Raw genomic sequence first — 26,219 nt, forward strand, 5'->3', positions numbered from 1 at the left:
TATGATGCTGAAACTGTATGTTTTCTCGCCTTCCATGTTTAATTCAATAAAAACATTTTTTTTTAAAAACAAAGGAGGAGGAGCAGTCACCAAGGAAGCACCAGAGACCGCCAGCAACAGAAAGCTGGCAAAGAGACCGCCAGTAAAGCCAGGGACAAACCAACAGGGACACAACCAAGGACCGGAAGGCATACAGGCCCCACAGAACACTACCCCCAAAACTGCAGAGTGGGAAGGAGTCATCCAAGAAGGCAACAAGGCAAGGACAAAAGAAAATCAAGGCAGGAAGGAGGCACATGACAGAGACCCCAAGCCCAAAGGCCAATGCTCAGAAGGGAAATGGAGGCCGAAGCAACCACACCACCAGAACCCCCTGCACAAGGAGGACCTGAACAGACATAGCAGCCCACAGGGCATAAAAAGCCTGCAAGGGCACCCACAGGGCCAGAAGGCTGCCACACAGAGTGCCACCAAGCCATCCCAGATACACGGCAGCAGAACCGACAGAGTGCCCTAAATGAGAGAACCGAAGGAACACCCAACAATGCCGAAAATTCACACAACCAACCCCAGAAGAGAGCCGAGGGGAATCAGGGGAAAACCCAAAAGCCTTCATCAGTAAACAAAGGGTGACAGGGCCAACAACTGCACAAATCTCATCACCCCCAGGCAGGCCCTCCAGCAGACCAAGCCAAAAAAAGAGGAGAGGGCCCCCAACTGGGCCAAGGCACACACCCAGGGGACCAACCAAGGGCAAGACCACACACAGACTAAACCAGAAAAGGAGGACGCACCTACCAAAGAGCAAGCCCCCACCAACCTGACCGAACGGGTCACCAGAGAGCATAGCAGACACCACTGCCAATGAAACCCTCAGAGGAGGACCAGGCCCCATGGCAAGAACGTCCAGCATCAAAAACAAGAGCCGACATATGACAACCCCCAAAGCACCCAGACCAGGAGAAGGAGCTGGAGCCGGGTCACAGGGAATGCCAACAGGCCAAGACTGAGGCACACATAAAAAACTCAAAGGACACCGGGACACAACCATCGGATCCCTGCCTAACAAAGGCACCACCGTGGCCAGGAGTAGGGAAGCCCGACGAGCACCAGAAGATCGTCCGCCCAAGACCAAGCAGAGGGCACCCGGTAGCTATAAATTCAAGGACAGGAAAAAGCAGGGGAAGAGCCAGAGGCCAGAACACAGCCAAGCACAACACCTCACCAGGAAAGAGGCCAACAACAAAGCCCCATCCAAGGAAAACACCCCCGAGGGGGCAGAAACCACCAGAATCCGAACCGGACCAGGACACAGCAACCATAGAGGACCAAGAGTAAACCCTTCAGGGTACAGAGAACAAGGGAACCCAAAGACCAAACAGGCACAACAGGGAAGACCCCACCCTACACAATACACACCAAGGACGACACCCCAATGACAACCCTGGGGGTCGACCGAAAGCAGACAAAACAGCTGCGGAGAAAGACAAACCGACCGGACACCGGAGACAAGCCATACACCGAGCAAACCAACAGTGAGCAGCCACTGCACACCCAAGACCCAACAACCGGGACAAGGGTCACAGAACATAGGGCCAACCAGCCCAAACCAGGAGATAGGAAACCCCCAACTGAACAACCAGCTGATCAACCGACCCAGAGGGCAAGAGACAACACCCAGGAACCACCCTAAGGTAGTACCAACACCAGCCGGAGAAGGGCCAAAGCAAAGCCCCATGACAGCCCCAAAGCAACCGGACACACAGAAAGCCACTGGACCCAGAGACCTAAGCCAAAAAAAGGGCAGGAAAACAAGCACCATGTCATGACAACATGGACAGGAGAGACAAGCAGGCGGCCCACAGCCCAAACCAAGCCTACGTCCCCAGAGGCACTCGAGAACACAGAAGACCGAACCACAGACCTGCCAGCAGAGACAGGAGGCCACCCAACTGGCAACCCTACAGGCCCAGAAGAGCAACACAGAGCCAAACAACTACACACCAGGAACACTCCAACCCCCAAGGGCAAAGAGAAAAGCTGCCAGAACCAGCCAAAACCAAGGCCACAGAGGCAACCCAACACTAAAAGGAGTCGAGCAGACACAGCCAAAGTCAAGCAGCACCCATGGGCATGCCGTTGCCACGGCCCAGTCCGCACCAGTGGAAGTCAGGTGCAGAGCACAGGCCAAAGGAAAGGGCAGGGAGGCCAGCCTGGGCCCCAGCCACACCTGGCATGGAACCACTATGCCCCCAGGGGTCCCGGAGGACCCACGCCAAAGCAAGGATCCAAGAAGAGGAAGGGAAGCCAGAAAGGCACACAGGCCGACACCCAAAAGGTGACACCCAAAGTCACTAAGGCCCCAACAGAGAGGGCCAGACACACCCTGGAGACAAGTCCCCCCTGAACCATGAGCACCCAAACCAGGAGACAGGGGCAGAGAACGCACCACCAACCCAAATGGTACAGGCCAACGAGTGCCAAAAATGGAACAGCGAAGCCACAAAAAACATAGGCAGAAGCCAGAACCCCACAACAAGACATGCAATTCCTGAGGCAACACCACAACCCAAAGAAGAACGAGCCTGGAGGGCACGTAGCCGCACAACCACAGAGGGACCAGAGGAGGGAAGAAGGACAGGCCAGACACAGGACCCATGCAGACACAGCAAAGCAACCAAAGCACAGGAAGAGACTCGACACCAACCATAGATAGTACAATCCGTCATATGCAATGCCACAAGAAACGCATGACATCCCAGTGTAGGGGCAATTCAAATCAACTCTGAACAGGTCCAATTGTAGAATTGTGCCGCCGAAACAAGCACCACCCAACAGGCCAACACCCCCGCCAAGCTGGGAGCCGGCCAGGGCAAGAAGACCATCCCATAGACAAAACAAGACACTGAATTATGGGTGTCCAAATATTCGGCAAAGGGCCACCAAACTAAACCAAGGCGCCCCCGGACGAAACAACAACCAACGAAACTGAGCCACAGGTGGAGGAACACATATCCAGGATGAGGAGGGACCAGAGACACCGAAGGCACAAGCTCCAGCCCCTGAGCCACAGCTCCATATGTGGGTAAAAACCATCAGGAAGCCGGGCAGGAACACCAACGTACCAGGCCCTTAACTTGCAAGACCAAACACTAGGCAAAAATGTGACATGACCTAACCACCATCACAGGGACCCAACCCTGGCCACAGCAGGCTAAAACCAGGCGACTGAAACAGAGGTCCGTGCAACAGAAGCCAGGGACTCCATGCCACACCATAGACTACAGTACCGGTCCTAAAGCAGTCACTACAGAAAATAAGGGAGAAGAAAAACCAATATTCAGTACTCACCCCCGGGCTGGTAGACTCCTAACAGCACCGCCTGCCACAATAACAGCCCCACGAGCCTGCCCAGGCGTGCCCCAATGCCAGAGCGCTCAGGCAAGAGCCAAACTGTCCCACTGGCAACCAGGCACCCCAGCGGCACCCCCAGCACAGCCCCCATGTCACAAACCACACAAGGGCAGCCATAACGGAAGTCCAGGGACAGGGCTGTGGATCGTGAAAGGGAAAAATAAAGGGCACACACACAAAGAAAACACATGGAAAGCAAGGAGAAAATCCATAGGAAAACTGCTACGTGGTGCTGCCCCCTCCCCCCGGGGGAGGGGGGGAGAGGGGGTACACTGCCTGCCACCAGCACGACCCTCGAGCCACAATCCAGCCACCGCAGCATGTCTTACACCCAACCCGGCCATCAGGCAGATCAGATGTGCAGCCGCAACCCGGAACCGACATCGACCATTTGAAAATATAATGACGTTCTGTGACCCAAGGATTTATACATTTGTTCCTGTTTCTTTTATTAAAATCCATACATATTATAAATGTAGAGTTACATTATAAACATTTGCATATGGACAAATATTAATAACTTTTTTTTTCTAGCGTGGTCTTCCAAGGGGCATTTTCAAACCAAGAGAAAATTGCATGCCACAGAAGGCCTTTCCCTCTCACGAGTACCGCTGCGAAGGTTGAAGGAGTGGTTGATTTAGAATGGGCCAATACGGACCAACCAGTGAGGTTTGGACTAGCCCATTTTATGACTCTGTCATCTCCCCAGTAGGAAGGGCTGCCATAACACAACCATGCGTGCTCCACGGCGCCATCCGTTTTAGTTCTGCAGAATGAGACTGGTTTGAACAGTTTTGTCAGGACTGGTTTGAACAGTTTTGTCAGAACTGGTTTTGGGTTCCAGTCCGACCCTAAACATGATACCAGACACAGTAGTTCAGAGCTCTTAGAGGCGGTCCAACCTCCTGGCACACAATTTAATTTTCGACGGTCGCATCGCTGTCATCCACTCTCAGTGACCCCCAGCACCACCAACCCCCCCCCCCCCCCCCACTCCCCCACACCACCCCTTCCGATGTGGTAACAGCTTGCAAACAGCTCCGCTGCCTCCTTTTTTGTAAACAGGCCTGAGGACATTGAAGTCACAGCGTAGAATCTAAACTGTACAGAAAACATCAAAGCGCGCCAAACCTTTAATGGAGAAATCCTTTCAAGCTGAGAAGAACAATTTGAGGAAATAATTGAATTGTTCCCAAGACGATAACCCCTGGATGCAGACACGCTACTTCTTTCAAACCATCGTCCTGAGGATATACTGTACAAGCAATGACTGCGCGTGGGCGGTAATTCCCAGGCCGCACCAGGTAGGAATAGCAGGAGCGGTGCAGTCTCAATATTACGTTCACTTGTAACCGGAACTCACTTCTTATATCGAATTTATGCATTAATTAGAACATTCTAGAAAATAGTAACTGAATCTCATCTTATGATATGATGCTTCTAAGTTAGTAGATCTGTGTAGCACCGCACCTGAACTGTGATCACCTCATGGCGCTTCCTGATTGAGACCACTGAATGAATATATTCGGCGAGGAAGTGCACAGTAGACAATAAAGACAGTTTGACCTTGGATGCTTTTGAATGGTTCATACCTTCAATAGGCATTTATAATTTTTAGTTATAAATTGAGTTGAGTTTAGCTGTATTCAGTTTATTTCCTCATAAACATGTAGCAATGTCATTATAAAAAAAAAAAATCTTGATGTCATTTTGGAAAATATGCTGTATTGGCATTATCTATTTATCTAATTGTATGGATTGTTTTAACATTAAAACTGGGGTAGGACGGTTTCAAATTTTTTTATTTTCATTTTGAAGACCAAGTTATGTGTCTCTTATTCATGTTAGCCTTTCTTTTAAATACTTATTTTCACGCCTTGAATAACTGTTTTTTACTGACAAATTATTTGTCAATCTAAGTGCTTAGACACATGTTTTCATGAGGCATTACTGTTTTCTGTTATCACATTTTCTATCGATTATTCTTTTGAGGAAATTGTGCAGCAATGTCTTCCCTTTATAGAATCACCTATGAATTACCTAACAGGGCCTCATTACGATGGCGGTCAGACACATCGCAGCGAGATTGAGACCACCCAACAAGTAGGCGGTGGTCCCACTGCCATATGTTGATAAGACTGCTGTGTAGGTGGTCGGAAACTGCATTTTTCTATTGCGGCTAGTGCTGTGGCCTGGAAAAGGGTCGCAGCAAAAGTAGCAGCAGAAAACGGCATGTTTTCAAACATTTATGTGCCGTGTGCCCGGAACACGGTGCATGGATGTTTAGGGGGTACCAGATGTGCCCCCTTGTCCATTTAGCAGTGGCCCACGGAGAACCTGCTTGGGGCCCCCAAAGTCCCTTTCCAACAGTTTTGTTAAGGTGGTGGGACCGCCATGAAATGGATGTGGGAAATGGATATCCAAATCCCTACGGCAGTGCCTGCGCACCCTCTGCCTCCATTGTAGGGATTAGTGTCCGACCACCACCCTGACTGTCCCCCAGGTGGCTGCGGTCCGACTGGCCACATTGTAATGCGTCGTCAGACTAAAGGCCTGGATGTCGCTGTCGGTGAGGCCCATAGTGCCTAATACACGCAGGTTTTTGCTCACATACATTCATCTTAAATATATAAAACAAAATGTCTTTGTAGGTGCAAATTAGCTTATACTGAATCCGAGAATCAGTATTGGTAGAATGTAACTTCTCAAATGGGATCTGTGACTATGGATGGGATTTGTGACTACGGGATATCCATCTGTATGGTGGAATTTCAACAGTCACAAATTAACTATATACGGCCATTCCATAGAGGTCTACTACCTGCAAGTCAGATGAGCACACACAAACTTGTGGGTTTGTGGGAGTTTACATACTCTTTGTAGGGAATGGCGGTAAATGTACTAATATCAAAAGCACTAGTAAGTGTGTTCACTGTGAGAATAGAGAACAAACACTGCCAAAATGAACATTTGTCCTGTGGATTAACAAAGGTTAAATGTGGTAAAGCACATTTGTTAACATTTCCAGATGGAGACTCTTCAATATGATGGAAAGCCTGCAAGAGTAAATGTTATTCATGTGAATGTTGCTACTTTAAGAATTACACAAAAGTCAAAACTTTACTTCAACTATAGTATAGAAGCACACCCCCCCGCCTTAGCAGCTTGTGAGTATGTCATCTTTGTGCAGGAGCATGCCATTTGTTAACATTCCTGGGGTATTGGGTGGCCTTTCAGCATAGGCAGAGGTGATTCCTGAATTTGACTGTGGGCATGCGCCTCTCTGTTTCAAGATGCATGTGTGGTAGCATAGGTGAACCAACAAAACACAGGTCCCTACAGCTATTATAAGTGTAGGAGGCCCTCATCTCTGAAGAGGCAATCAATTGGCCCAAATCTTTCAGTGTCAAAGGTAGCCAGCCTATGCAAAACCTCAACTCACTCATTTTTGGCGGTGGCCCAATCATTGTGTTTTACATTGCCAATTAGATTGGGGATGATTAGGGGGTCCACACTTGGATTCTGGGTATACCGCGGATGCTGGCGATTTACATTCCTACTGGCATTATATAGAGAAGAGGTATTTGTGCCAGTAGTCTCAACACATTCAGGTAGTGAGACATGTATGTGCATTCATACACTAACTGTGTCTGAGAAATTGAGAAGAGGGGAAGAGGTAGGAAGAGAGAGCAGAAGGCACAATGGACCCCTTATTTCTTTATTAGGTCAGCAGGAATTAGTTACTGGTACTTAACTGAGTGCATCAGGGGAAACCCTGCACTTTACTGATCTAGGCCCAGATGCATCAAGGTAAAATCCGCTCGCAAAGGGGCAGATTCTCAGAATCTGCCCCTTTGCGACCGGTATTTTTGCATTTGGGATGCATCATCCCAAATGCAAAAATCGCAAATTAAGAATTCGCTAAATTGTGATTACTTGCATTACAGGAATCTCAAATTGAGATTCCTTCAATGCAATGCATCAAAGTTAAAAAATTAGCGATTTCGCTAATATGAGTAGCAAATTACCATGAAGTTCAACTTTGCTGAATTTGCAAAAACTTTGAAAAATGCACTTTTGTACATTTTTCAAAGTTTCATGTTGCGCACACACATGCCCTAAGGGCATGTGTGTGCGCAGAATATGTGCAGAGATCAATTTCAGGGGTGCAACAGGGTGCCCTTTGGACACCCCTGCACCCTTGAAATTGCATTCTCAATTTGCGATTCGCTAATTGCGATTCGCAAATTGAGAATGTCTTCCCATTCATTCCTATGGGCCTCTAGGCCCATAGGAATGAATGGGGAGGTATTCCTTAATTGCGACTCGCAATTTGCGAGTCGCAATCAAGGAATTTTAAGAAATTGCTATTTTTTGAGTGATTTCTTCTTGCATAGCATTTTGCTATTTCTTATTAGCGATTCCTTATTTTTTGTTAATAAGGAATCGCAAAATGGATGCTTGATGCATCTGGCGGTTAGAGGTTAGCTGAGGGTTACTACATCACAAACATGGCAGATTTCACATCCGCCTAATTACAAGTGCCATCGGATATGATGCACTTGTAATAAGGCGTATGGGATATGCGTCATATTTGAGATGGAGTAACTCGTCCACCAGACTCTAGATCAGACTTTGAGTTTTGATGTAAGTGACTACTTAAAATTTAACTTCCACTCTTTGCTTATATCAAGGTTTTCTAATGCGCTCTTCAAATTTATTTTAAATGTGTTCAACGCCTTACGTGTGGATACATTAAACTCCTTTACAACAAATCCCTTTATGTAATTTGGAGGGGATGATCTAACTCTGAAATATGTCTTCGGAGATTATTCGTCTGTGACTAGAACAGTGAAATGATGGCAGTACATTGGGCTAGGTTTGCCATGTGAGACAATTTGCCTATTGCTGCCTCTGCTTCTTAGATCAAAGAGGGCAAAAAGCCAGCCTGGGTGTTAGCACAAGTAGTGGTTGCTGAGAGGGTGGTCCTTTAGGTTAGAGGTGTGGTATAGCATAAAGCAAGGTGGCAGATTTCCTTTTTGTTGTTTTTTATGAGCATCAAGAGCATTTAAAGAACTCTGACAGTTAACAAAGGTTTGTTTCTGGATGAAGAAGCCTACATATTATGATACCAGCACATTTCTTAAGCCAATTTTGATTAATGGCCTTAGAATACAGTTTTTTGTCCGAGTTCTATTGTGAGAGATGCAAAATGCATCCCTTTGTCAGACATCAGTTGGTTACATTTTGCCAGATATCGAAGAATTATTCCACAACTTTATACTAGCCTTGTGTTTGTGTATACACTTTAGCTAAAGTTAACAATGTTTGTGGTGTGCCCCGCTATCCTCTACTGCATGCTTTCCACATCAACTCCACCAAATGTCATTGTACAGTCTACAAATATGAAGAAAGGAGGAACTTCTTGACTTGAAGCAGTTTATAAGCTACAGTAGACTAGGCTATTATATCGTCAAGACTTCTGCACTTTGGTTGAAACCAGGTCTGAGAAGCTAGTAACAAGTGAACAATGACTGTCCAGGCCTGAAATTATCAAGCAACACCACGGTGAACTATTTTCCTCAAGGTCAACAGTCCTAAAATAGTTTGGCATGTTCAGATCAACCTTCCTATGAATGGGCCAAAAATAGAGCTTTGAGGATTCAGGGATTGATTCACTGATTAAACAAGAAAACAAAGTTGTTAAACATTGTGCCCAAAATTTCGGGTCACTATTAAACAAAAATGACTCGATATAACCAGCCTCCCACAAGGCAATACCGCCAAGTAATCAGCCAATTCTCCTATAAACATTTATGCTTGTGGCCCCGATCAAGGTATATATTCAGCTAAAAAAAAAGTAAAGATATTAAGGACTTAATTATAGCGTGTCGGAGGGGATGCTTCATCACAAATGTGGGAGATGTCTGCCACAGTACAGGGGCATTCTAGCATAGGTCACTTGTAATACTGCAAATTGATTATCGTCATGTTTTGACGGAGTATGCCAATCGCCAATCTCTAATTAAGGCCCTTAGTTTACTCCATCTAAACTCACCACTAGCATATCCCCACCACTTTATATAACGTAATTTCCTTAAAACTTCAACTTGAGGTCATATAAATTGATACATTTTCTCTAGTTCTATCATATTTATCCACTGGTATAACAGGAAGAGAGGCAGTATGATATCTACTTAAACCAATTGACTCCTCAGACCAAGGCACATAAAAGCTGTAAGATCTCAAACTTGATGAAGTGGGTGCTATCTTCTCTGTTACTCAAAATCATGTGTAGTCTCGCAGTGAGCCAAGATAAAATCTCTTACAGTTTTCCAACCTCTTGAGACACTTTAGAAAGTGCACCAGGTAATCAACTACCACTTCAGGAATGAAATGCCATTTTAGGTGCTGGAGCAGATTTGAGCCATGACTAATCTTTCAGGGCACTATGCTGCTGTGTACAATTACTAGAGCACTGCAGCTATTGTTTGATATACCATAAATATTAAAATTCAGTCATCAATGGACTTTCCAACCCTTGATCAAGAGCATGTTTCAGAACTTATAATTTACCTGTCCTAATTGTGTAAATCGATAATAATACCACCAGGCATGGCTTCCTGTTTAAGCGATAACATTTCAGGATATATCTTTTGGAAAAATGCAATTATGTCAATGACCCACTTTATGAATAAAAATGTCTTTGATTATCTGCAAGGTCCACAGTAATCTCAGCCTCAAGTAACAATAGTTGATTCCATTGCCAGCCCAATTACCAAACATTTAAATCCCACTTTCTCAAAATATCCTGATTCTAAATGTTTTAATTTGGCATGTGCCAGTAACAGGCTCAAAATGTTACCCAAGTTAAGGACACATATATTGGGTTAAAAACCAAACTGGAAGTGCAGCTAACGCCAATAACAGCTATGGCTACTAGAGGAACATTGACACTTATCTTTTCATCTGCTAATCTAGAGGATGTTACCCATTTAATTTGGACATGGATGGATGAAGTACAGCAATCTACAGTTACATTAAAATGCAAAAAAGAGGACGGCTTATCATTATTGTTACCATTGAAAATGGTGCGCCCCTCTGTTGACAAAACACTGAGCGGTAGAATCATTTGTCTTAAATAGGGGAGAATATGCCCAGTTCTGTCCTAGAGGAGGATTCTGCAAAGACCACCAGAAAGTAACAGTTTTTACACTTTTGCTAACTTATTTGAACTACTTAAATTTTTGTGGAACTAGTTAGATGGGGATATAAGACGCTTGGTCTTGACCCTTATCAGTTACCCTAGAATACAACCTGTCACTAAAAGCAATACGTTTGAGTTCTAAATTGATTGTGTGATTACCTAAAGCTCCAAAGCAATATGAATGCTGACTTCAACACATCAAAGATGTGTGTTCTTAATAAATTAACTAGATTAGGAGGTGGAACAGAGATGAAATCCTGATCAGAAACATAAGATCAAGTATGTTGGCGTAACCCCAACTTGAGTTTATCTGAAACAGAATGTAACATTCCAGGAAGGGTACGCAAGTTATCTTACACCGGATATCTATCACAGTTTTATGTAGCTTAACTAACCACGGTTTTTAAATCCATGTAAATGAGAATAAATAAAAAACATATTAAATAAAAGTTCTCTGCCCAAGATTTACAATGTGAGCATTCAAAAAGGATAAATATCTGTCAATAGCTTAGCCAAACACCTTTCTAGTTTCAAATTAATAAAAGTGTCTGCTCACCTACCTCTCAGGAGCGTAGCTTAATAAGATTAAAGGGGGGGGGGGATGAGTCTCAAAATTCCCAACTAAAAAGCAGCTGGCCGAAGGGTGAATGGGTGACTTGATCAAAGTTCGGGATGAACTGTTCCCATGAGGCGCACGGTCAGTACTGATTTGTGATAAGTAGGCCTTTTGGCTGATTTATAGTTTGTCAGACAGACACTGTATTCCAACAGTGATGGAGTACTTTGCATGCCAAACCCAAGGTCCTCCTGTTCGATTTTGAGTTGGGTGGACTGCATGTTTAACACCGATGGAGTAAAATGTTTGGTGTAAACCTTCTGTCAATGGTCTGATGGAGTAAATGCCATTGAAGTCCGCCCTTTTAGAATGGACAGTCGGATGGCTTTTGTTCACTGACCCTTACCGCCAGGAATGTATTGGCAGTGAGGGACAGTAAAAAAAAGCAAAATTACCATCATACCATGGTAGAAACTCCAGTTGTGTAGGGATCATTAGTTTGTTTACTTGTCTAAAACAAACTCCTGCTTTGGGAGTTTCTTTGTGAAAAATAAAATAAATTTGGAAAACTTATATGGGCAGCCATCCTCCTTGAGATATCGGTCCACTAAACTTTTCCTACATTGACAGGAACTGCCATCATGGCAGTTCCTGTCAATGTAGGAAAAGTTTAATGGCCAGCCATCACGTTTGACGGAGCTGTCCATTAAACTTTGCCTACCTTGACAAGACCCACCATGATTGTGGTTCCTGCCAATGTATAGAGCTGTCTCTAGGGCTGGCGGACATCTCTAAATTTGGCGGGTGGCGTAAAGGCAGTAAAGTCCTCCACCACCTTGTATGTTTTTACTCCATCAGCCGGGCCCTAAATCAGGCCCTCTGTCTAGAGTGACACATTATGCAAAAAAAGAGGGTTTGGAATGCTACCCTGAGACTATTTGAAAGCATTTGTCCAATTACATTTTGGGTGTTTGTTTGCCAGTAGTATGCGTATAAACCTCAGACTGGCTTAGCCTTCCAAACTAACTACCGCCAATGTTTTAAATTCTAAAAAGTAGCACATTTGCATACAACCAAGAAGTAGTGCTGTGGGTGCAGATTTCCTGCTTTTTTAGTAAACTGGTGTCGCTATACATTCCTGAGCCCCAAAAATTTTAAGTTAAAACCACTTACTGTAATCAGGATGATTAAAAAAGACACATAGCAGTTCTGACTCAGGTGCCCCAGACCCAACCACCAAGCCAAGATTGAATTTATTTGGGGGTGTCACGCCACATATACGCCCTGAGGCTACACCTTTGCCCTCCAGTTCCAAAATAGTGGAATGCTTTATAATCTGCTTTCAGGGTTCGCCTCTGTGCTGTTGCTGTCCACTCTCTTGCACTCAAAAAGTCAATGATTTAGATGTCTTAACCATGTACATTTGCAAAGGTCACTGATCAATCGGATTAAGCACCAACTCTGATGAAGGATACATTAAGTGTATTTGTTGGTTATTGCCATATTAATATTGTGTCTTTTGTTAATATATAACTTTCATAATAACACTATGTGACTCTAATTGTTTTCATTAAGAACACCTTTAATTATTGCATTTTCAGTACTGCTTCCAGGCGACGAAAAGGCAGACCCTGTTACATAAACACATGTGGGGGTCATACAGCATCCAATAGTCTTAAGGTATTATTCAACCTGGCATTTTTGGCTGGTTTATCCCCAGAATTTTTCAATTCCTGTTTTTGACCCATTTTTCATTGACTTTAGGACTCTGGGCACTTTATCACTGCTAATCAGTGCCAAAGTGAATATGCTCATATGCTCTCCCTGTAAATTGTTTTATGATTGGTTATCCATAGTTGGCATATTTGATTTACAAGTAAGTTCCTAGTACAGTGCACTGTATGTGCCTAGGGCCTGTAAATCAAATGCTACTAGTGGGCCTGCAACACTGGTTATGCCACCCACACAAGTAGCCTTACAAAGGTGTCTCAGACATGACACTGTGGTATCTGTGTGTGTTTTTTACTGCCATGTTGACCTGGCAAGTGCTCCCACTTGCCAGGCCCTAACCTTTCCTTTTCTTACATGTGAGTCACCCCTATGGTAGGCTAAAGGTGGCCCGATGGGCAGGGTGCAGTGTATGTGAAAGGTGGGACATGTTATAATGTGTTTACATGTCCTGATAGTGAAATACTGTGTATTTCGTTTTTCACTACTTAAAGGCTGTCTGTCCCATAGGTTAACATGGGAGCTGCCTTGTAACATCTTACAAGTGTATCATTTCATTGGGACAAGATGGAGAATGGAGTTTAGGCTCTCTGAACTCAGAATTTTATAACAGATCTTTTCGTAAAGGTGGTTTTTAAATTGTGTGTTTGAAAATGCCACTTTTAGGACAACCGCATTTTCTTACTTAAGCAGCCTGTGTGCCTCTGCCTTGATTCATATTCACCATCTGGTTTTGGAGTGACATGAGCTGCGGATGTGCGTTTACACTAGACAGTCACAAGGGGGAGGGTTGAGGTTTGTTCGGCCTTTCCTGGGTAACTCATAGCCAGGCTGATTAGACCTTTCTGCAGTTAGAGTGGTGGGAGGAGTTTTTACTAGCACATGAATAGGTTGTGTCTGATCTGCATAATGCTGTCTCCATCTCCTATAGTGAAGCTGGACCAGGGAGGACAGAACTGGTTTCTACTGAACTCAAAGACCTTCTGCCTAAAACGTCTAAGGAAAAAGTAGTATAAATATTGGGTCCCTGACACCAGAACTTTAGAACTGGTTTGGACTAGGGAACCTGCCAAGAAGAAGAGCTGGAAAACTGGGAGCAGGAACTACTACTTTGCGGTATGGCCTGCAGTGGCTGCTTCGCCCTTGGGCAGTGAAAGGACTGGACTGGACTTTCTGTAACTTATTTTCCTGAGTTTCTCCAAGTGCTTGAGGTAGAGCTGGCCCCCGTCTTCAAGAAGTCTCAGGAACAACAAAGACTTCAAGTTCATCTGCTACCAGCACTGGGAACTGTGTGGTGTGTGCTGTAAGAGAAGAAAAAGAAACCAGACACCATGAACAACACCGCTGCTGCTCCAAGATCTGTCCGCACCCCAGAGAGCACCGCCCGCTTTGCACCACAACCCTGGTCTCAAAGCCGCAGCCACTGAGCCGCTGCTTGCACCATGACCTGAGGGCACCGCACTCCGCACCACCTCACTGCACATCGCTGCCCTTGTATCCCCAACGGCGAAGCTCCACACCAACATCGACACCGCTGCCTGCACTGTGGCCTGGGGGCACCGCTCATAGTCACTTGACGCACCACCTGTTCTACACCGTAGCCTTGGTCTACCGACGCCCGAGCCATCAACTCCAGATCATCTGTCGGCTGAGCACTTCAGCAACAATCATGCCCCTGCTTACACTGTGACCTTCCAGCTCCAAGACGAGCACCACCCTACTTTGCACTGCAGTCGTGGTCTCACTGACCCCACTGGACACTGTCACCAAGTCACTGCCTGCACTGTTACCTGAGGGCACCGCATGCCGCAAAGCTGCACTTCGCACCACAGCCCGATGCCTGCAGGCGCTCCTGACTTCAACCTCATGGAATTCGATCTGCAATGTGTGTGACTTCAAGGGCCTGACGACCCTTGCGCTGACTTCTGGGACTGCCGCTGCCTCTTTGGAGCTCATCACAAGGTCCACAATGCCCTGCCTTTCCAAGGTACCTTTTGTGGGTTTTCTTGACACCGTATCTATCCCACGATGCCGTTTGGATTTGTTTGTTCACGATGCCATGGTAACCCCAGACGGAGAAATCAACTTCAAGTCTACTTTAAGTCTATTTTTGCCGCATTCGTATCTTGATTACTGTATGTTGGATTTTTATTGTTTTGGTCTTGTTTTACACAGATAATATTGGCTATTTTTATAAAACTGGTGTGGTGTCCTTTTGTGTTGTTTACACTGTATTGCTGTGAGTTATTTGCAAATGCTTTACGCATTGCCTCTGAGATAACCCTGACTGCTCGTGCCAAGCTACCAAGCAGGTGAGCAGGGGTTATTTTAGAAGTGTAATCTAAAAGGAAGGGTCCCTACTTGGACAAGGCGAATACCTCTGCCAACTAGAGACCCCCATTTCTAACAACTATCCATCTTCAGATGATTGAAACTTGCCGAGACTTGCTGGGGGAATCAGACCACTTTGTGGCTCAGAGAGGAATTCATTTGTCAAGGGTGAAGTAAATTAAGTGATAGACAGCTGAAATTGTAACCCATGCAAGCTATACAGCATCTTAAAGATACCTGGCACGTGCTGTAATTGGATATCGGAGTTTGCCAGATAAAATAGGTCTCAGATCTATTAGTATATTTTTTTTTATTTGGACTTGTTTAATAAATTCACTGTGGAAATCAGAAAAAAATCTTGAACATCCCAAAACAAAACAACAGGTGAACAAATTGTATTTGAGATTGCAACCAAGGACGATTCTTGGCTTCCCAAAAAATTGAAATCAAGTAGCACAGGTTGACTCCATAAAAATAAATATTAAACAATTGCATCTTAAGCCATGATACTGGATTTCTCCTGTCACTAATTATTATTTTATCATTTCTACTGACATCATGAAAAAGTATTACGATAGTGTGAGGCTTCCAATGCCATCGGCAGGGCATGTGGTGCATGATGTGTATAGGAAATATAGAGATAAACAAATATGGTATTGCCTATTTCCTTAACCACCAAATATTTTACAACAAAGAAGTAACCTAAGGAATCACATCTGCTTTTGGGCATTCTCAGCCTCTGGAATCCCCAAGGTCTGTCAATGAGAACATCTGGACCTATCCTTAAAGTCCTTACATCTCCTAGGAAGGATCTTCAGACAATGCTGATTTTGGAAATGGTCCTCCCAGATTGCAAGCACTCATTTGATATTCAGTTGAGGTGCATGTCTCAATAAAGTGAATCCATCATTCATCAATTGCATCAACTTTGTTATTGATCTCCATCTTTAGGGTATACTCGGCTTGGAGTGTTTTTATCAGCTTTATCTATCTTAAAATGGGTTTAAAAATAGCTTTTGTAGATGTAGCACTTGAGATGTAGGTGCAAGTCATGCCAGATGCATCTTGTGTGTCTGTATATTCAGCAGGCAAGCCTTTCTCTGAAATAAGGCAAGAGCGTATAGCCAATGTAGAATTCTACCAAGTGTCTCCTCTGCCTCACTATGATCTACCAACCCTTGAAATATCACCAAAGGTTGGAATTGATTAGACCAATTGATGGTTGAAAATAATTTCACTTTCTTAGCATGTAAGTCATATATGGAATCTGAGGTGCTGATTTCACCTCCTGGATCTTACCACAAGTGACTTTCAAGTAATGGAGTAACTTGCTGAAGTCTATTGGATAGAATTGCTTTGATTCCTTTCATGCTTGGAAGAGCATCCTCTTGTTGGTTGCCCTTTTCCTAGACTCAATCATGTTCACCGAGGGCCTAATGCAGACTGTCTAGTATGAGAGGCAATCCTGGCTCTTGGTATGGCAGAATTGGTGAATGTCATGGATGAGGGAGTGTAAGGGATCCGAGTCCAATTTGGGTGTAGCATGAAGAAACTGCTGACCCTGCTGATTCTCCAAGGCCAAAGATCCCTCCTAATGGACTGCAGTGAGTTTCTCTCAATTGTCTTTAAGGACTTTTAAAGGACGGTCAAGATATCCCTATTCTCAACTCCCTTCAACATGCTTGAGGTGAGGAAGAAAAGCAGGAGAGAAGCACACAGGTTTAACACAACAGACCATCAGCGGTAGCACCAGCATAGAGATCGCTATCCGAGAGCACTGGCAATTGAGTTGAGACGGCCTCAACTAGAGTGCCTCACCACCCAGCATGAAAGCTAGGGGGCAGGCAGCAAGAAAACAATCCAGATGGAATCCATTCCTATGGTAAGCAATGAGAAGCAGTAGTGCTAAGACAAGAACCAACTGGTATCTAGCCGAGCAAGGGGAAAGACACAGAAGGACTGTGGTGAGATGAAAGACAAAGAACCACCACCAGCCATCAGTGATAACAGGAGAATGCAGATGGGGCAGTATATGATAGGTGGAAACCAGTCCCCTCAGCTGCCAGGAAAAAGCTGCTGACATCAACAATAAAACCTTCAGGGGCAGGCAAAGTCCAGCCGTAAAGTGACTGACTAGGTGGTGCACAGGTATTAACAGTAACTGGGCTCAGGAGCTTACGCCTCTGGAATACATACCTCACTCCCAGCCGCCATGTTTCATATTCCCTTATGTGTGGCATTTATGCACTTGAAAATCCATCACAGCTCTTATTTCCTTATTCAAGTCAATCTTGCTTACTAGCACATTTGGAGCCTCAGGTATTAGTTGGTGCCTCATATTCCGATATGTATTTGCTTTAAAGAAAATCTATCTGAAGTCTAGGGCTCTCAACTTCTCCTGTTTGGTAACAGTATGTAGTAATCAAGTCCACGCTGATTGTGATGTTTCATGAGGATTTATTCAGGTTAGTTACAGGATTGAAGTACAGAAGTAATTAGCCCCACCAGGAGCAGCCAGCAAGGCGCTCAGCCCTTCTCCAACTGTCTGCTTCATACACCAACATTCTAAGTGACATCAACTCTAGAGTGTTCTACAGATGGATGAGTGGAAAGCATGTAAAACATAATGACCAGGATATTACATATCCTCCTTTCTTCCAAAGGAAAACAAAAGAGGAGAAAATATATTCAGGTGTATAAGCTAGTAACCAGAAATAGAGAGGAGAGTAATAGAGAGAAACAAAGCAAAAGTAGAGAGAAAGAAAGCATCACTAAGAATGTTGGTGTATAAAGGAGACAGTTGGAGAAGGGCTGAGCGCCTTGCTGGCTGCTCCTGGTGGGGCTAATTACTTCTGTACCTCAATCCTGTAACTAACCTGAATAAATCCTCATGAAATATCACATTCAGCGTGGAGCTCAGCCCTTCTCTAACTGTCTGCTTCATACACCAACATTCTTAGTGACATCAACTCTAGAGTGTTCTACAGATGGAGGAGTGGAAAGCATGTAAAACATAATAACCAGGATATTACATAGTAATTCATGAGATGTAGCATTATGGTAAAGGATTCTGCATCTCACCAGCACTTAGGGCCAGATGTATCAAACAGTTCTACTCATTCTGTGTCTATGGGAAAATGTGTTCATTCATCTGGCCCTAAGATCATTACACTGGCTGTCAGTTTCGTAATATATATCACCTTTATGCAGTGTGCAAGTACCTCAGATAATACATGGAACCAGATCAGCTTTCCTCAAATAAAAACTTCACATTTATTGTCCAGTAAGACTCCTGGTATCTAGGACTGCTCTTCTTCTGACTGTTATATGTCACGATATAATTGCCAGAAATGTCTGATATAGATACCATGCCCTAAATATATAAAAATATACAAAGATATTGACCTCTTGTGTGTAAATATTCTATTACCTACAGCAGTTAGGCAATATTTTTTAAATGGTATTTGGGACTCGATATTCATGTCAGATGACAACCTGACAATGGTATTCTTGTACCACCCACTTTTGAAAGATTGTGATTGGGCAGATTCATCATTCTCTAATCAGACATCCAAGCACTGGAACTCAATTCTTGCTAGACTAAGACCAATGGACAATCATATGGAGAGAGCACTAGAGATGTATCTCTATCCATCAGCGTAATCACATCGGACACAACTTTGTAGGTAAGGTGCAGGGTTTGGTAAGTAAGAAGCTTCCAATGTTCTCACACTGCTCCGCAAAACGTCATGTTTACGCACAGCATCACGCTATCCACACCATGCTGGAAAACATCTATGAACCTCATATATCCCACCAGACACTCCCTCGTAAAACACACTACACAACATTCCAATCTGACTTTCTGAAAGATCACCGGGGTCTCGATACACATTGGTGCTCTTCGTAGGCTTTCCACATGTTTAAAGTGCTCTATAAATGCTACAATAAAACCATAATGCAATAGTAGCTATGTAATTTATATTAATGGTTATTAATTGTTTTTGGCTTGTATACTGGTTAGTAATGTATTAAAAGCATCTTATAAATATTAATGATCATAGTTTGTGAAGATTATCTTTATTGTAATGGATCAAACAAACAATTTGAATGATAATGAAGAATGAAAAAGTTAGCAAGAACTTGTCAGATAAAGTGTTCACATTATGGTCCTCATTACAACCCGGATACCAGCATTTGTAGTAGTAACTGCACCCTGCTGCTTTTCCTCAAAATTTTGAGAAGGAATCAACTTGGTGAAACATGTGCAGGGCAAACCCCAACTTTCCGAGTTTTTCACCTCAGAGCGGGTGGAAAGCATGTGCTATTAATGCATTAGATCCCCTTCTGAAGTGCAGAATTCGGAATAATGCAATAATACAGCTCTTTGTAAATGCCACATCAGGCAAAAATTGTATCTGTTAGGTAAAGTATTATTGCAAGAATGAGACCCTATGGTTGAAACATATTAATCTATTTAAATACACCTTGCAGTATTTTCAGATAAGGGGATTTTTATCATTTGACAGAATAGATAGATGTATAAGGTAACTGATTGTATGGTCAAAGAAAAACAGACAGAGAAGAAATTAACCAATAATAATTATTTATGCTTTCCTCAGTTTCTGCTCAAGAAAATGAATTCCCAATGGAACTTATTAAAGTTGCAGATGAATCGGTGACCTTTCCTATAGAGATTTCCAAAGAAGTTCACATCAACAGTGTCCTATGGAGTGTTGTGCAATCCAAGACAATCTTAGCTATCCTGAAGCCTGATGAGCCCCCCAAAATGCCAAACAAGCACTACAAAGAGCGACTGAGTGTACCTCCAGGTAGCTACTCATTGCAGATCCATGGTCTTAAGCAGGAAGACTCCGGATCCTACAGCGTTAAGATATACACAGATTCTTCACCAATTCAAAAGGAGTTTCAATTACACGTTTTCAGTAAGTGCTCTTTGTGTGAACATCGTTTATGATCTCTATGCATTTTGTCAAAAAGTAGAACAGTTGTAAATGTAAATATACAATGGACAAAAATGATTGACTTGCAGTCATATCCACACCACTTGTGTGTTTACAGGACATGATTTTCATTGACAAATTAGAGAGAATTCATGCAAGCATTCAGAAGTTTAAGTCATTTGGAGAGTCAAACATTGGAAGTGATTACCAAGTTTCACTTTGAGTACTTTCCTCGGATCAGATCAGCATCGCGGGGCAGAACTTTCAATTCACCAGCTAGACATGGGGGAGATTTTTTAAAAAGTCGTGCGGCGCAGCACAGCTGCCTGCGAGGCTGCGCCATGTTCCTCGACAGGGAGGGAGCAGGAGAGCGCCATATTTGTAAAGATATGGCTCTATCCTCCGCTTTCCCTTGCGCTGGCGCTGATTTCGGCTGCCGTGCGCCATGCACACACCTTAGCGCCGCAGCACTCGGGTGTGTGCATGAGTGTAGCATAGGTTTTGTACAGGAAGGGTACCCTTCCTATACAAAATCCTATGCTAGTCATGATTCAAAGCTTTTCCCACTTTGCATACGTGCTGCACAGTGCAGCCCGCATGGAAAGTCGGAAAAGCATGGAGAAATAAAAGCATTTTTCCTGTTAGCGCCTCCATAGAAGGGGTGTTACATTTTGTCCAAAACCATGTTTACAAATATATGTAAATATGATTTTGCATCAAAAGGCATGGGTGGTTGTATGGGAACGCCCATGTACCATGCAGCTTATCTCAGGTCAGTTCGACCTGAACACTGTCCTCAGTAGCTAATGCTGCTGCAATCGTACATTTAAAACATTATACAGACTTAAACAAAACTATACATTTCCCACTCTAAACTAAGAAATTATACCATCAATTTTCTAAATCATGGTTCAAAATCCATTTAATGTTCAAATATTCGAATTTTCATATTGAACAGACAGCATGTACAATGTTGTTTTATACAATGTCCATCATTTTCTCATTGTTTGTACAGTGCAAAATGCATTTCCGTCTGTGAGCCCTTCCTCAGGGGATTCAATCTGAAAAATACGAAAACATTGAATGAATACAGTGCAAAACACTTTTTATACAAGGAAGTATAAGGTTTACATGGTTATCAAAAAAACAATATACTATGATTATTTACAAAACACATCAAGGGCTTTACTCACTAGATAGGGCTGTTCCATGCTCTGAACATACCATGACTGAATTTGCTCAAATCAAAATAAACGAATGAAAAGAAGAAAGATAGAAGAAAAAATGTGCACTAGAAAGAACAATAAATCACCTCCTAACAACCATTCCTATAAAATGTATTTCAATGTCCAGTTCGTGAACACCACGTTTAATCCATGGTAAACATAAACACACACTTCAATCTTCAATTCTCGATCTGTGCAGTCAAAAGAAATACAAGCATATAATTAGAAAGTAAACACCAGCGCTGTTCAACTCTGAGTAATGGTCTTCATAGCAAAAACACCTGTCAAAGCGTCAATAATCCGCATAAACTTCAATCTACTCAGCACCTGTCTGCGGCTTTCGACACGGTTGACTACTCCATTCTGGTCAACCGTGTCGAGCAGGCAGGTCTTAGAGACTCTGCCTTGGCCTGGCTAAAATTGTTCATATCTGAACGCACCCAAGCTGTCTGCCTAGGCTCCTTTTCTGCTGCTAAAACCAATTCCTTTTGTGGGGTCCCCCAAGGCTCATCGTTGTCTCCCTTATTATTTAATTTGTATATGCGGCCCCTTCTTTTTGTTTTGAGAAAACACAAAGTCACTGTATACAACTATGCAGATGACTTGCAGTTAGTCTTCGTACTCAACTCTTCAAATGCTGTGGAGGATTTTCAGGCCACCATGACCCTCATCCAGAGTTGGATGTCCTTAAATCATCTCAAGTTAAATCCGGGGAAAACTGAGTTGATTCTGCCCGGTAAGAGCGAAATCAGCTGGAGCCCTAATTTTTGGCCTGCTTATTTGGGTCTCCCCCCAAAGAAATCTCAAACTGTAAAAAGCTTGGGGGTTACCATCAATGAGGACCTTACTTTAAAATCCCAGATTGGAACCGTGGTTTCTTCTGGATTTTTCCAACTGAGGAAAATTTGGAAAATCGCACATTTCCTTACCCACACCGCTCTAATTCAGGTAGTCATGGCCCTAGTCCTATCCCATATCGATTTCTCAAACAGTCTCTATCTTGGCCTACCTGTAGGCCAACTTAGAAGATTGCAGTACCTGCAGAATCAGGCCGCCAGACTGATCTGCAATGTACCTAAATGGGAATCGATCAAATCAGGCTTAGAGACCCTGCATTGGTTGCCTGTGGCCCAAAGAGCCGAATTTAAAGCAGGGTGCATTATCTTCAAGGCACTGCAAGACAAGGGTCCCCTTTTTATCAGGCAGTTGATCGGAAGGTATGTTCCCTCACGTAGCCTGAGATCAGCACATAAAGGCCTACTTGAGGTACCACGCTTTAAGAAAAAACGACAGGGAGGCAGTAGTTTTCACTTTTTAGCAGCCACCTTGTGGAACTCCCTGCCGCTAGCTCTCAGACAGAGCAAGGACCTTCTTGACTTTCGAAAGGCATTTAAGACTCACCTCTTCAAACAGGCATACTTGAAATAGAGACTTCTGTTGATTTACCCCTTGTTATGTTGTTTTTAATCTCTTTCCAGCACCAAGAAGCCCTTGGGCGTATGCGCGCTTTATAAATTTTAATTAACATAACATACGGTTACGAACTGTTGAGAAACCAAAACATATCAGCTCGTGATATTCTCTCCCGGCTATCAATGATACGGTAAACCATTCTTAATCAGAAGCGACGCTTACCGTTGTCCGACTTTAACATGCTCCATAATCAAACCGAGTCGATCTACTCAAACAGACGATGAAAGTAAAACCTCCGTACGTTCCATATATCTACACGCGCTGACTTCATATTTCACATGAGATCCATAAACAGAGAAAGTGGACTTTGAGAAAATAGCGGAAGTACCACCGACAATGATTATTATCGAGCACCGTGTTTACTACAACAATGAATATCGACAACAGACTGAACTAACTCGATAGACACGCTGCACCTAAGGGACATTAAAGACACCCCCCTCGCTGACAGTCAGAGGGGCTGCCGCGATACCCGAGGACACAGGGGTCTACGATAGAGCACGGAGGGAAGGAGGGCACCGCACAGTGTCAGAAGGGCCTGAAAGACAATTACAGCAGGCCTCGTGCGAATGCACTGACGACTGCCTCATCCTGGTGCAATAAACGGTCCCCACGACACTCCTGGCCACCTCGACGGCGCTGAGGCACTACGAGCACTCTGTGGGCCACACAGACGGACATCCTTCCCGCCCCACCGCAGTGGGGGACTTGCTGGAGGCGGCGAGAAGACAGTGGGAAGCGCTGAGGGGACAACCAGGGGAACCGAATGTGTTGTACGTTGCGCAAGCATACTAACGGACCGCTCGGGGAACTTCCATCGGAAAGTATTTTGACAAAAGCTTTGGAGATGGGATGGAATACTTCTTCCACAAAATCATATCTGACTGTTACTAACCCAAAAAGACCTAGGCTATTCATGTTACCAAAGATTCACAAAGGTCTTTTGAATCCCCCGTTAAGACCAATCGTCGCTGGATGTGGTACAATTTTTGAGCCTCTTAGTCGGCACTTAGATTTTCTTCTCCAAGCATTTGTACAAAATTGGTCCACGTATGTGAAGGATACTACAGATTTTTTATTAGAACTACAACATGTTAAAATTGATTGCAAGACTCTACTATGTACACTAGATGTCAAATCGTTATATACTTTGATCCCCCATGAAGGAGGTATGGAAGCGGTGGAGTGAGCACTATTGAGTTAACCAACTTTGAAGGGACATAAAGTGTTTTTGTTGGAATTATTGCACTTTTGCTTACATAATAGTTATTTTCAATGGGAGGAACACTTTTTTCTTCAGTAGATGAGCACTTCGATGGGCTTTGCGGGGACCCCCACATACGTGAATACATTTATGGCTAAATTTGAAGCTGATTTGTATTAAACAATCAAGATTGGAAAGAAAATCTTCTACTGAACTGTAGATTCATCGATTACATTTTTATAATGTGGACCAGCAGCCAAGAAGAGTTAGAGAACAGATGATGTAAACCTAATTCTCATAATGAACATATCCAGTTCACGCATAACAACAGCGAAACTTCAATCGCATTACTTGACGTACACATTTCACTTAAAGATTTCAACATTCAAACGGAAATCTTTAGGAAAGAGACAGATAGAAACAACGCTACAGAAACTTCCATATTCGCAATTTTTGCATATCAAACGGATTTGTTCCGATACTGACTCTACTAACAAACAACTTGCAATCCAATGACACAAATACAGAGCGAGAGGTTATCCTGAAGAGATTTTGGAACATGCAGCTGAAAAATGTCTCATTTTACACAAAGTAAACTACTGCAGAAACAACCTAAATCTTCAGATGCCAGTCAAGTATTGGTTTCAAAATTTTCAACCAGTTCAAGGAAAATCAAAACTATAACCAATCGCCATTGGGAATTAATACAATACAAAACTGATTTTAATGGAATTTTTGAACACAAACCTTTACATGCCTACCAAAGATCTAAAAACTTAAAAGAACTGTTAATGATGAGTCCCAGAATATGTACCCATCAGGAATTTCGTGGAACAACGAAGTGTATGAACTGCGTACACTGTAATAATGTCATTCTTGGAAATACGTTGCAACATCCACACACTGGCGAATCCATCAAATTATATAATTCCACCGATTGCAATTCACAGAATCTCATTTATTGTATTAAATGCCCAAGTGGACTCATATGTAGGCAAGACTGCGGGGCCGGCTGCGGGAGCATCAGTGCTCTAAGGCGCCTTGGGGACAGACTTCAACCATATGATGTGCACAATGTGCAATTCCACATTTGTCTTGTATCATGTACCTTTGTAACATTGCTATTTACTGGTCTTTTTTTTTTTAGTATGCATCACCATGCTCCAGTAACTGTTTCTAACCATATAACTTTTACTGAACTACCTACCCCCTACCCCTCCCCGCTCCACTCTTCTCCACTTTCCTGCTACTGATTTCTGCTCTTACCTGTCCTGGCCCTAGTCCCCCACCCTGTTTACCTGCGATTTTCCCGTGTCATTTGAGAGCTAGCTATTTTGTCTGATGCCCGATGGAGCTACCTGGTTTAGCTATAGGGGAGATGGGCCATGGACTCCCTCCTCGGTCGTCACCTACCCAGTCGGCCTTTTTTTTTTTTTTCCTCATTCTGCAATAGTGTGTATTTGGAGTTATCAGGGACCCGCTTCTCTGTTTTCTGTTCCTTCACAACCCTGGATTCGAGGAGTCTCCCTATGCGGGTTTTCAGAGTAGGGTCCCCGTACGTCCTTAACACTTTCAATAAATCAAACCTATCACCAATCGCCATTGGGAATTATTACAATACAAAACTGATTTTAATGGAATTTTTTAACACAAACCGTTACATGCCTACCAAAGATCTAAAAACTTAAAAGAACTGGTAATGATGAGTCCCAGAATATGTACCCATCAGGAATTTCGTGGAACAACGAAGTGTATGAACTGCGTACACTGTAATAATGTCATTCTTGGAAATACGTTGCAACATCCACACACTGGCGAATCCATCAAATTATATAATTCCACCGATTGCAATTCACAGAATCTCATTTATTGTATTAAATGCCCAAGTGGACTCATATGTAGGCAAGACTGCGGGGCCGGCTGCGGGAGCATCAGCGCTCTAAGGCGCCTTGGGGACAGACTTCATCCATATGATGTGCACAATGTGCAATTCCACATTTGTCTTGTATCATGTACCTTTGTAACATTGCTATTTGCTTGTCTTTTTTTTGAGTATGCATCACCATGCTCCAGTAACTGTTTCTAACCATGTAACTTTTACTGAACTACCTACCCC

The 26,219-nt window shown here is 43.6% G+C and overlaps 1 protein-coding gene and 1 long non-coding RNA gene across 2 annotated transcripts in view; one reads left to right on the forward strand and one right to left on the reverse strand.

Annotated features, from left to right (window-relative positions):
• Window positions 1–26,219, forward strand: part of LOC144797805 (SLAM family member 7-like) — a 153,573-nt gene that overhangs the window by 48,749 nt on the left and 78,605 nt on the right. The window contains exon 2 of the mRNA XM_078668594.1: window positions 19,859–20,182. Within this exon, the coding sequence (XP_078524720.1) occupies window positions 19,859–20,182 (324 nt within the window). The remainder of the gene's footprint in view (window positions 1–19,858; window positions 20,183–26,219) is intronic.
• Window positions 21,105–26,219, reverse strand: part of LOC144797806 (uncharacterized) — a 96,174-nt gene continuing 91,059 nt past the window's right edge. The window contains exon 3 of the long non-coding RNA XR_013603466.1: window positions 21,105–21,261. This is a non-coding gene — a long non-coding RNA (uncharacterized LOC144797806). The remainder of the gene's footprint in view (window positions 21,262–26,219) is intronic.

Source organism: Lissotriton helveticus, chromosome 12 (genome assembly GCF_964261635.1).
Source record: "Lissotriton helveticus chromosome 12, aLisHel1.1, whole genome shotgun sequence".
NCBI lineage: Eukaryota > Metazoa > Chordata > Amphibia > Caudata > Salamandridae > Lissotriton > Lissotriton helveticus.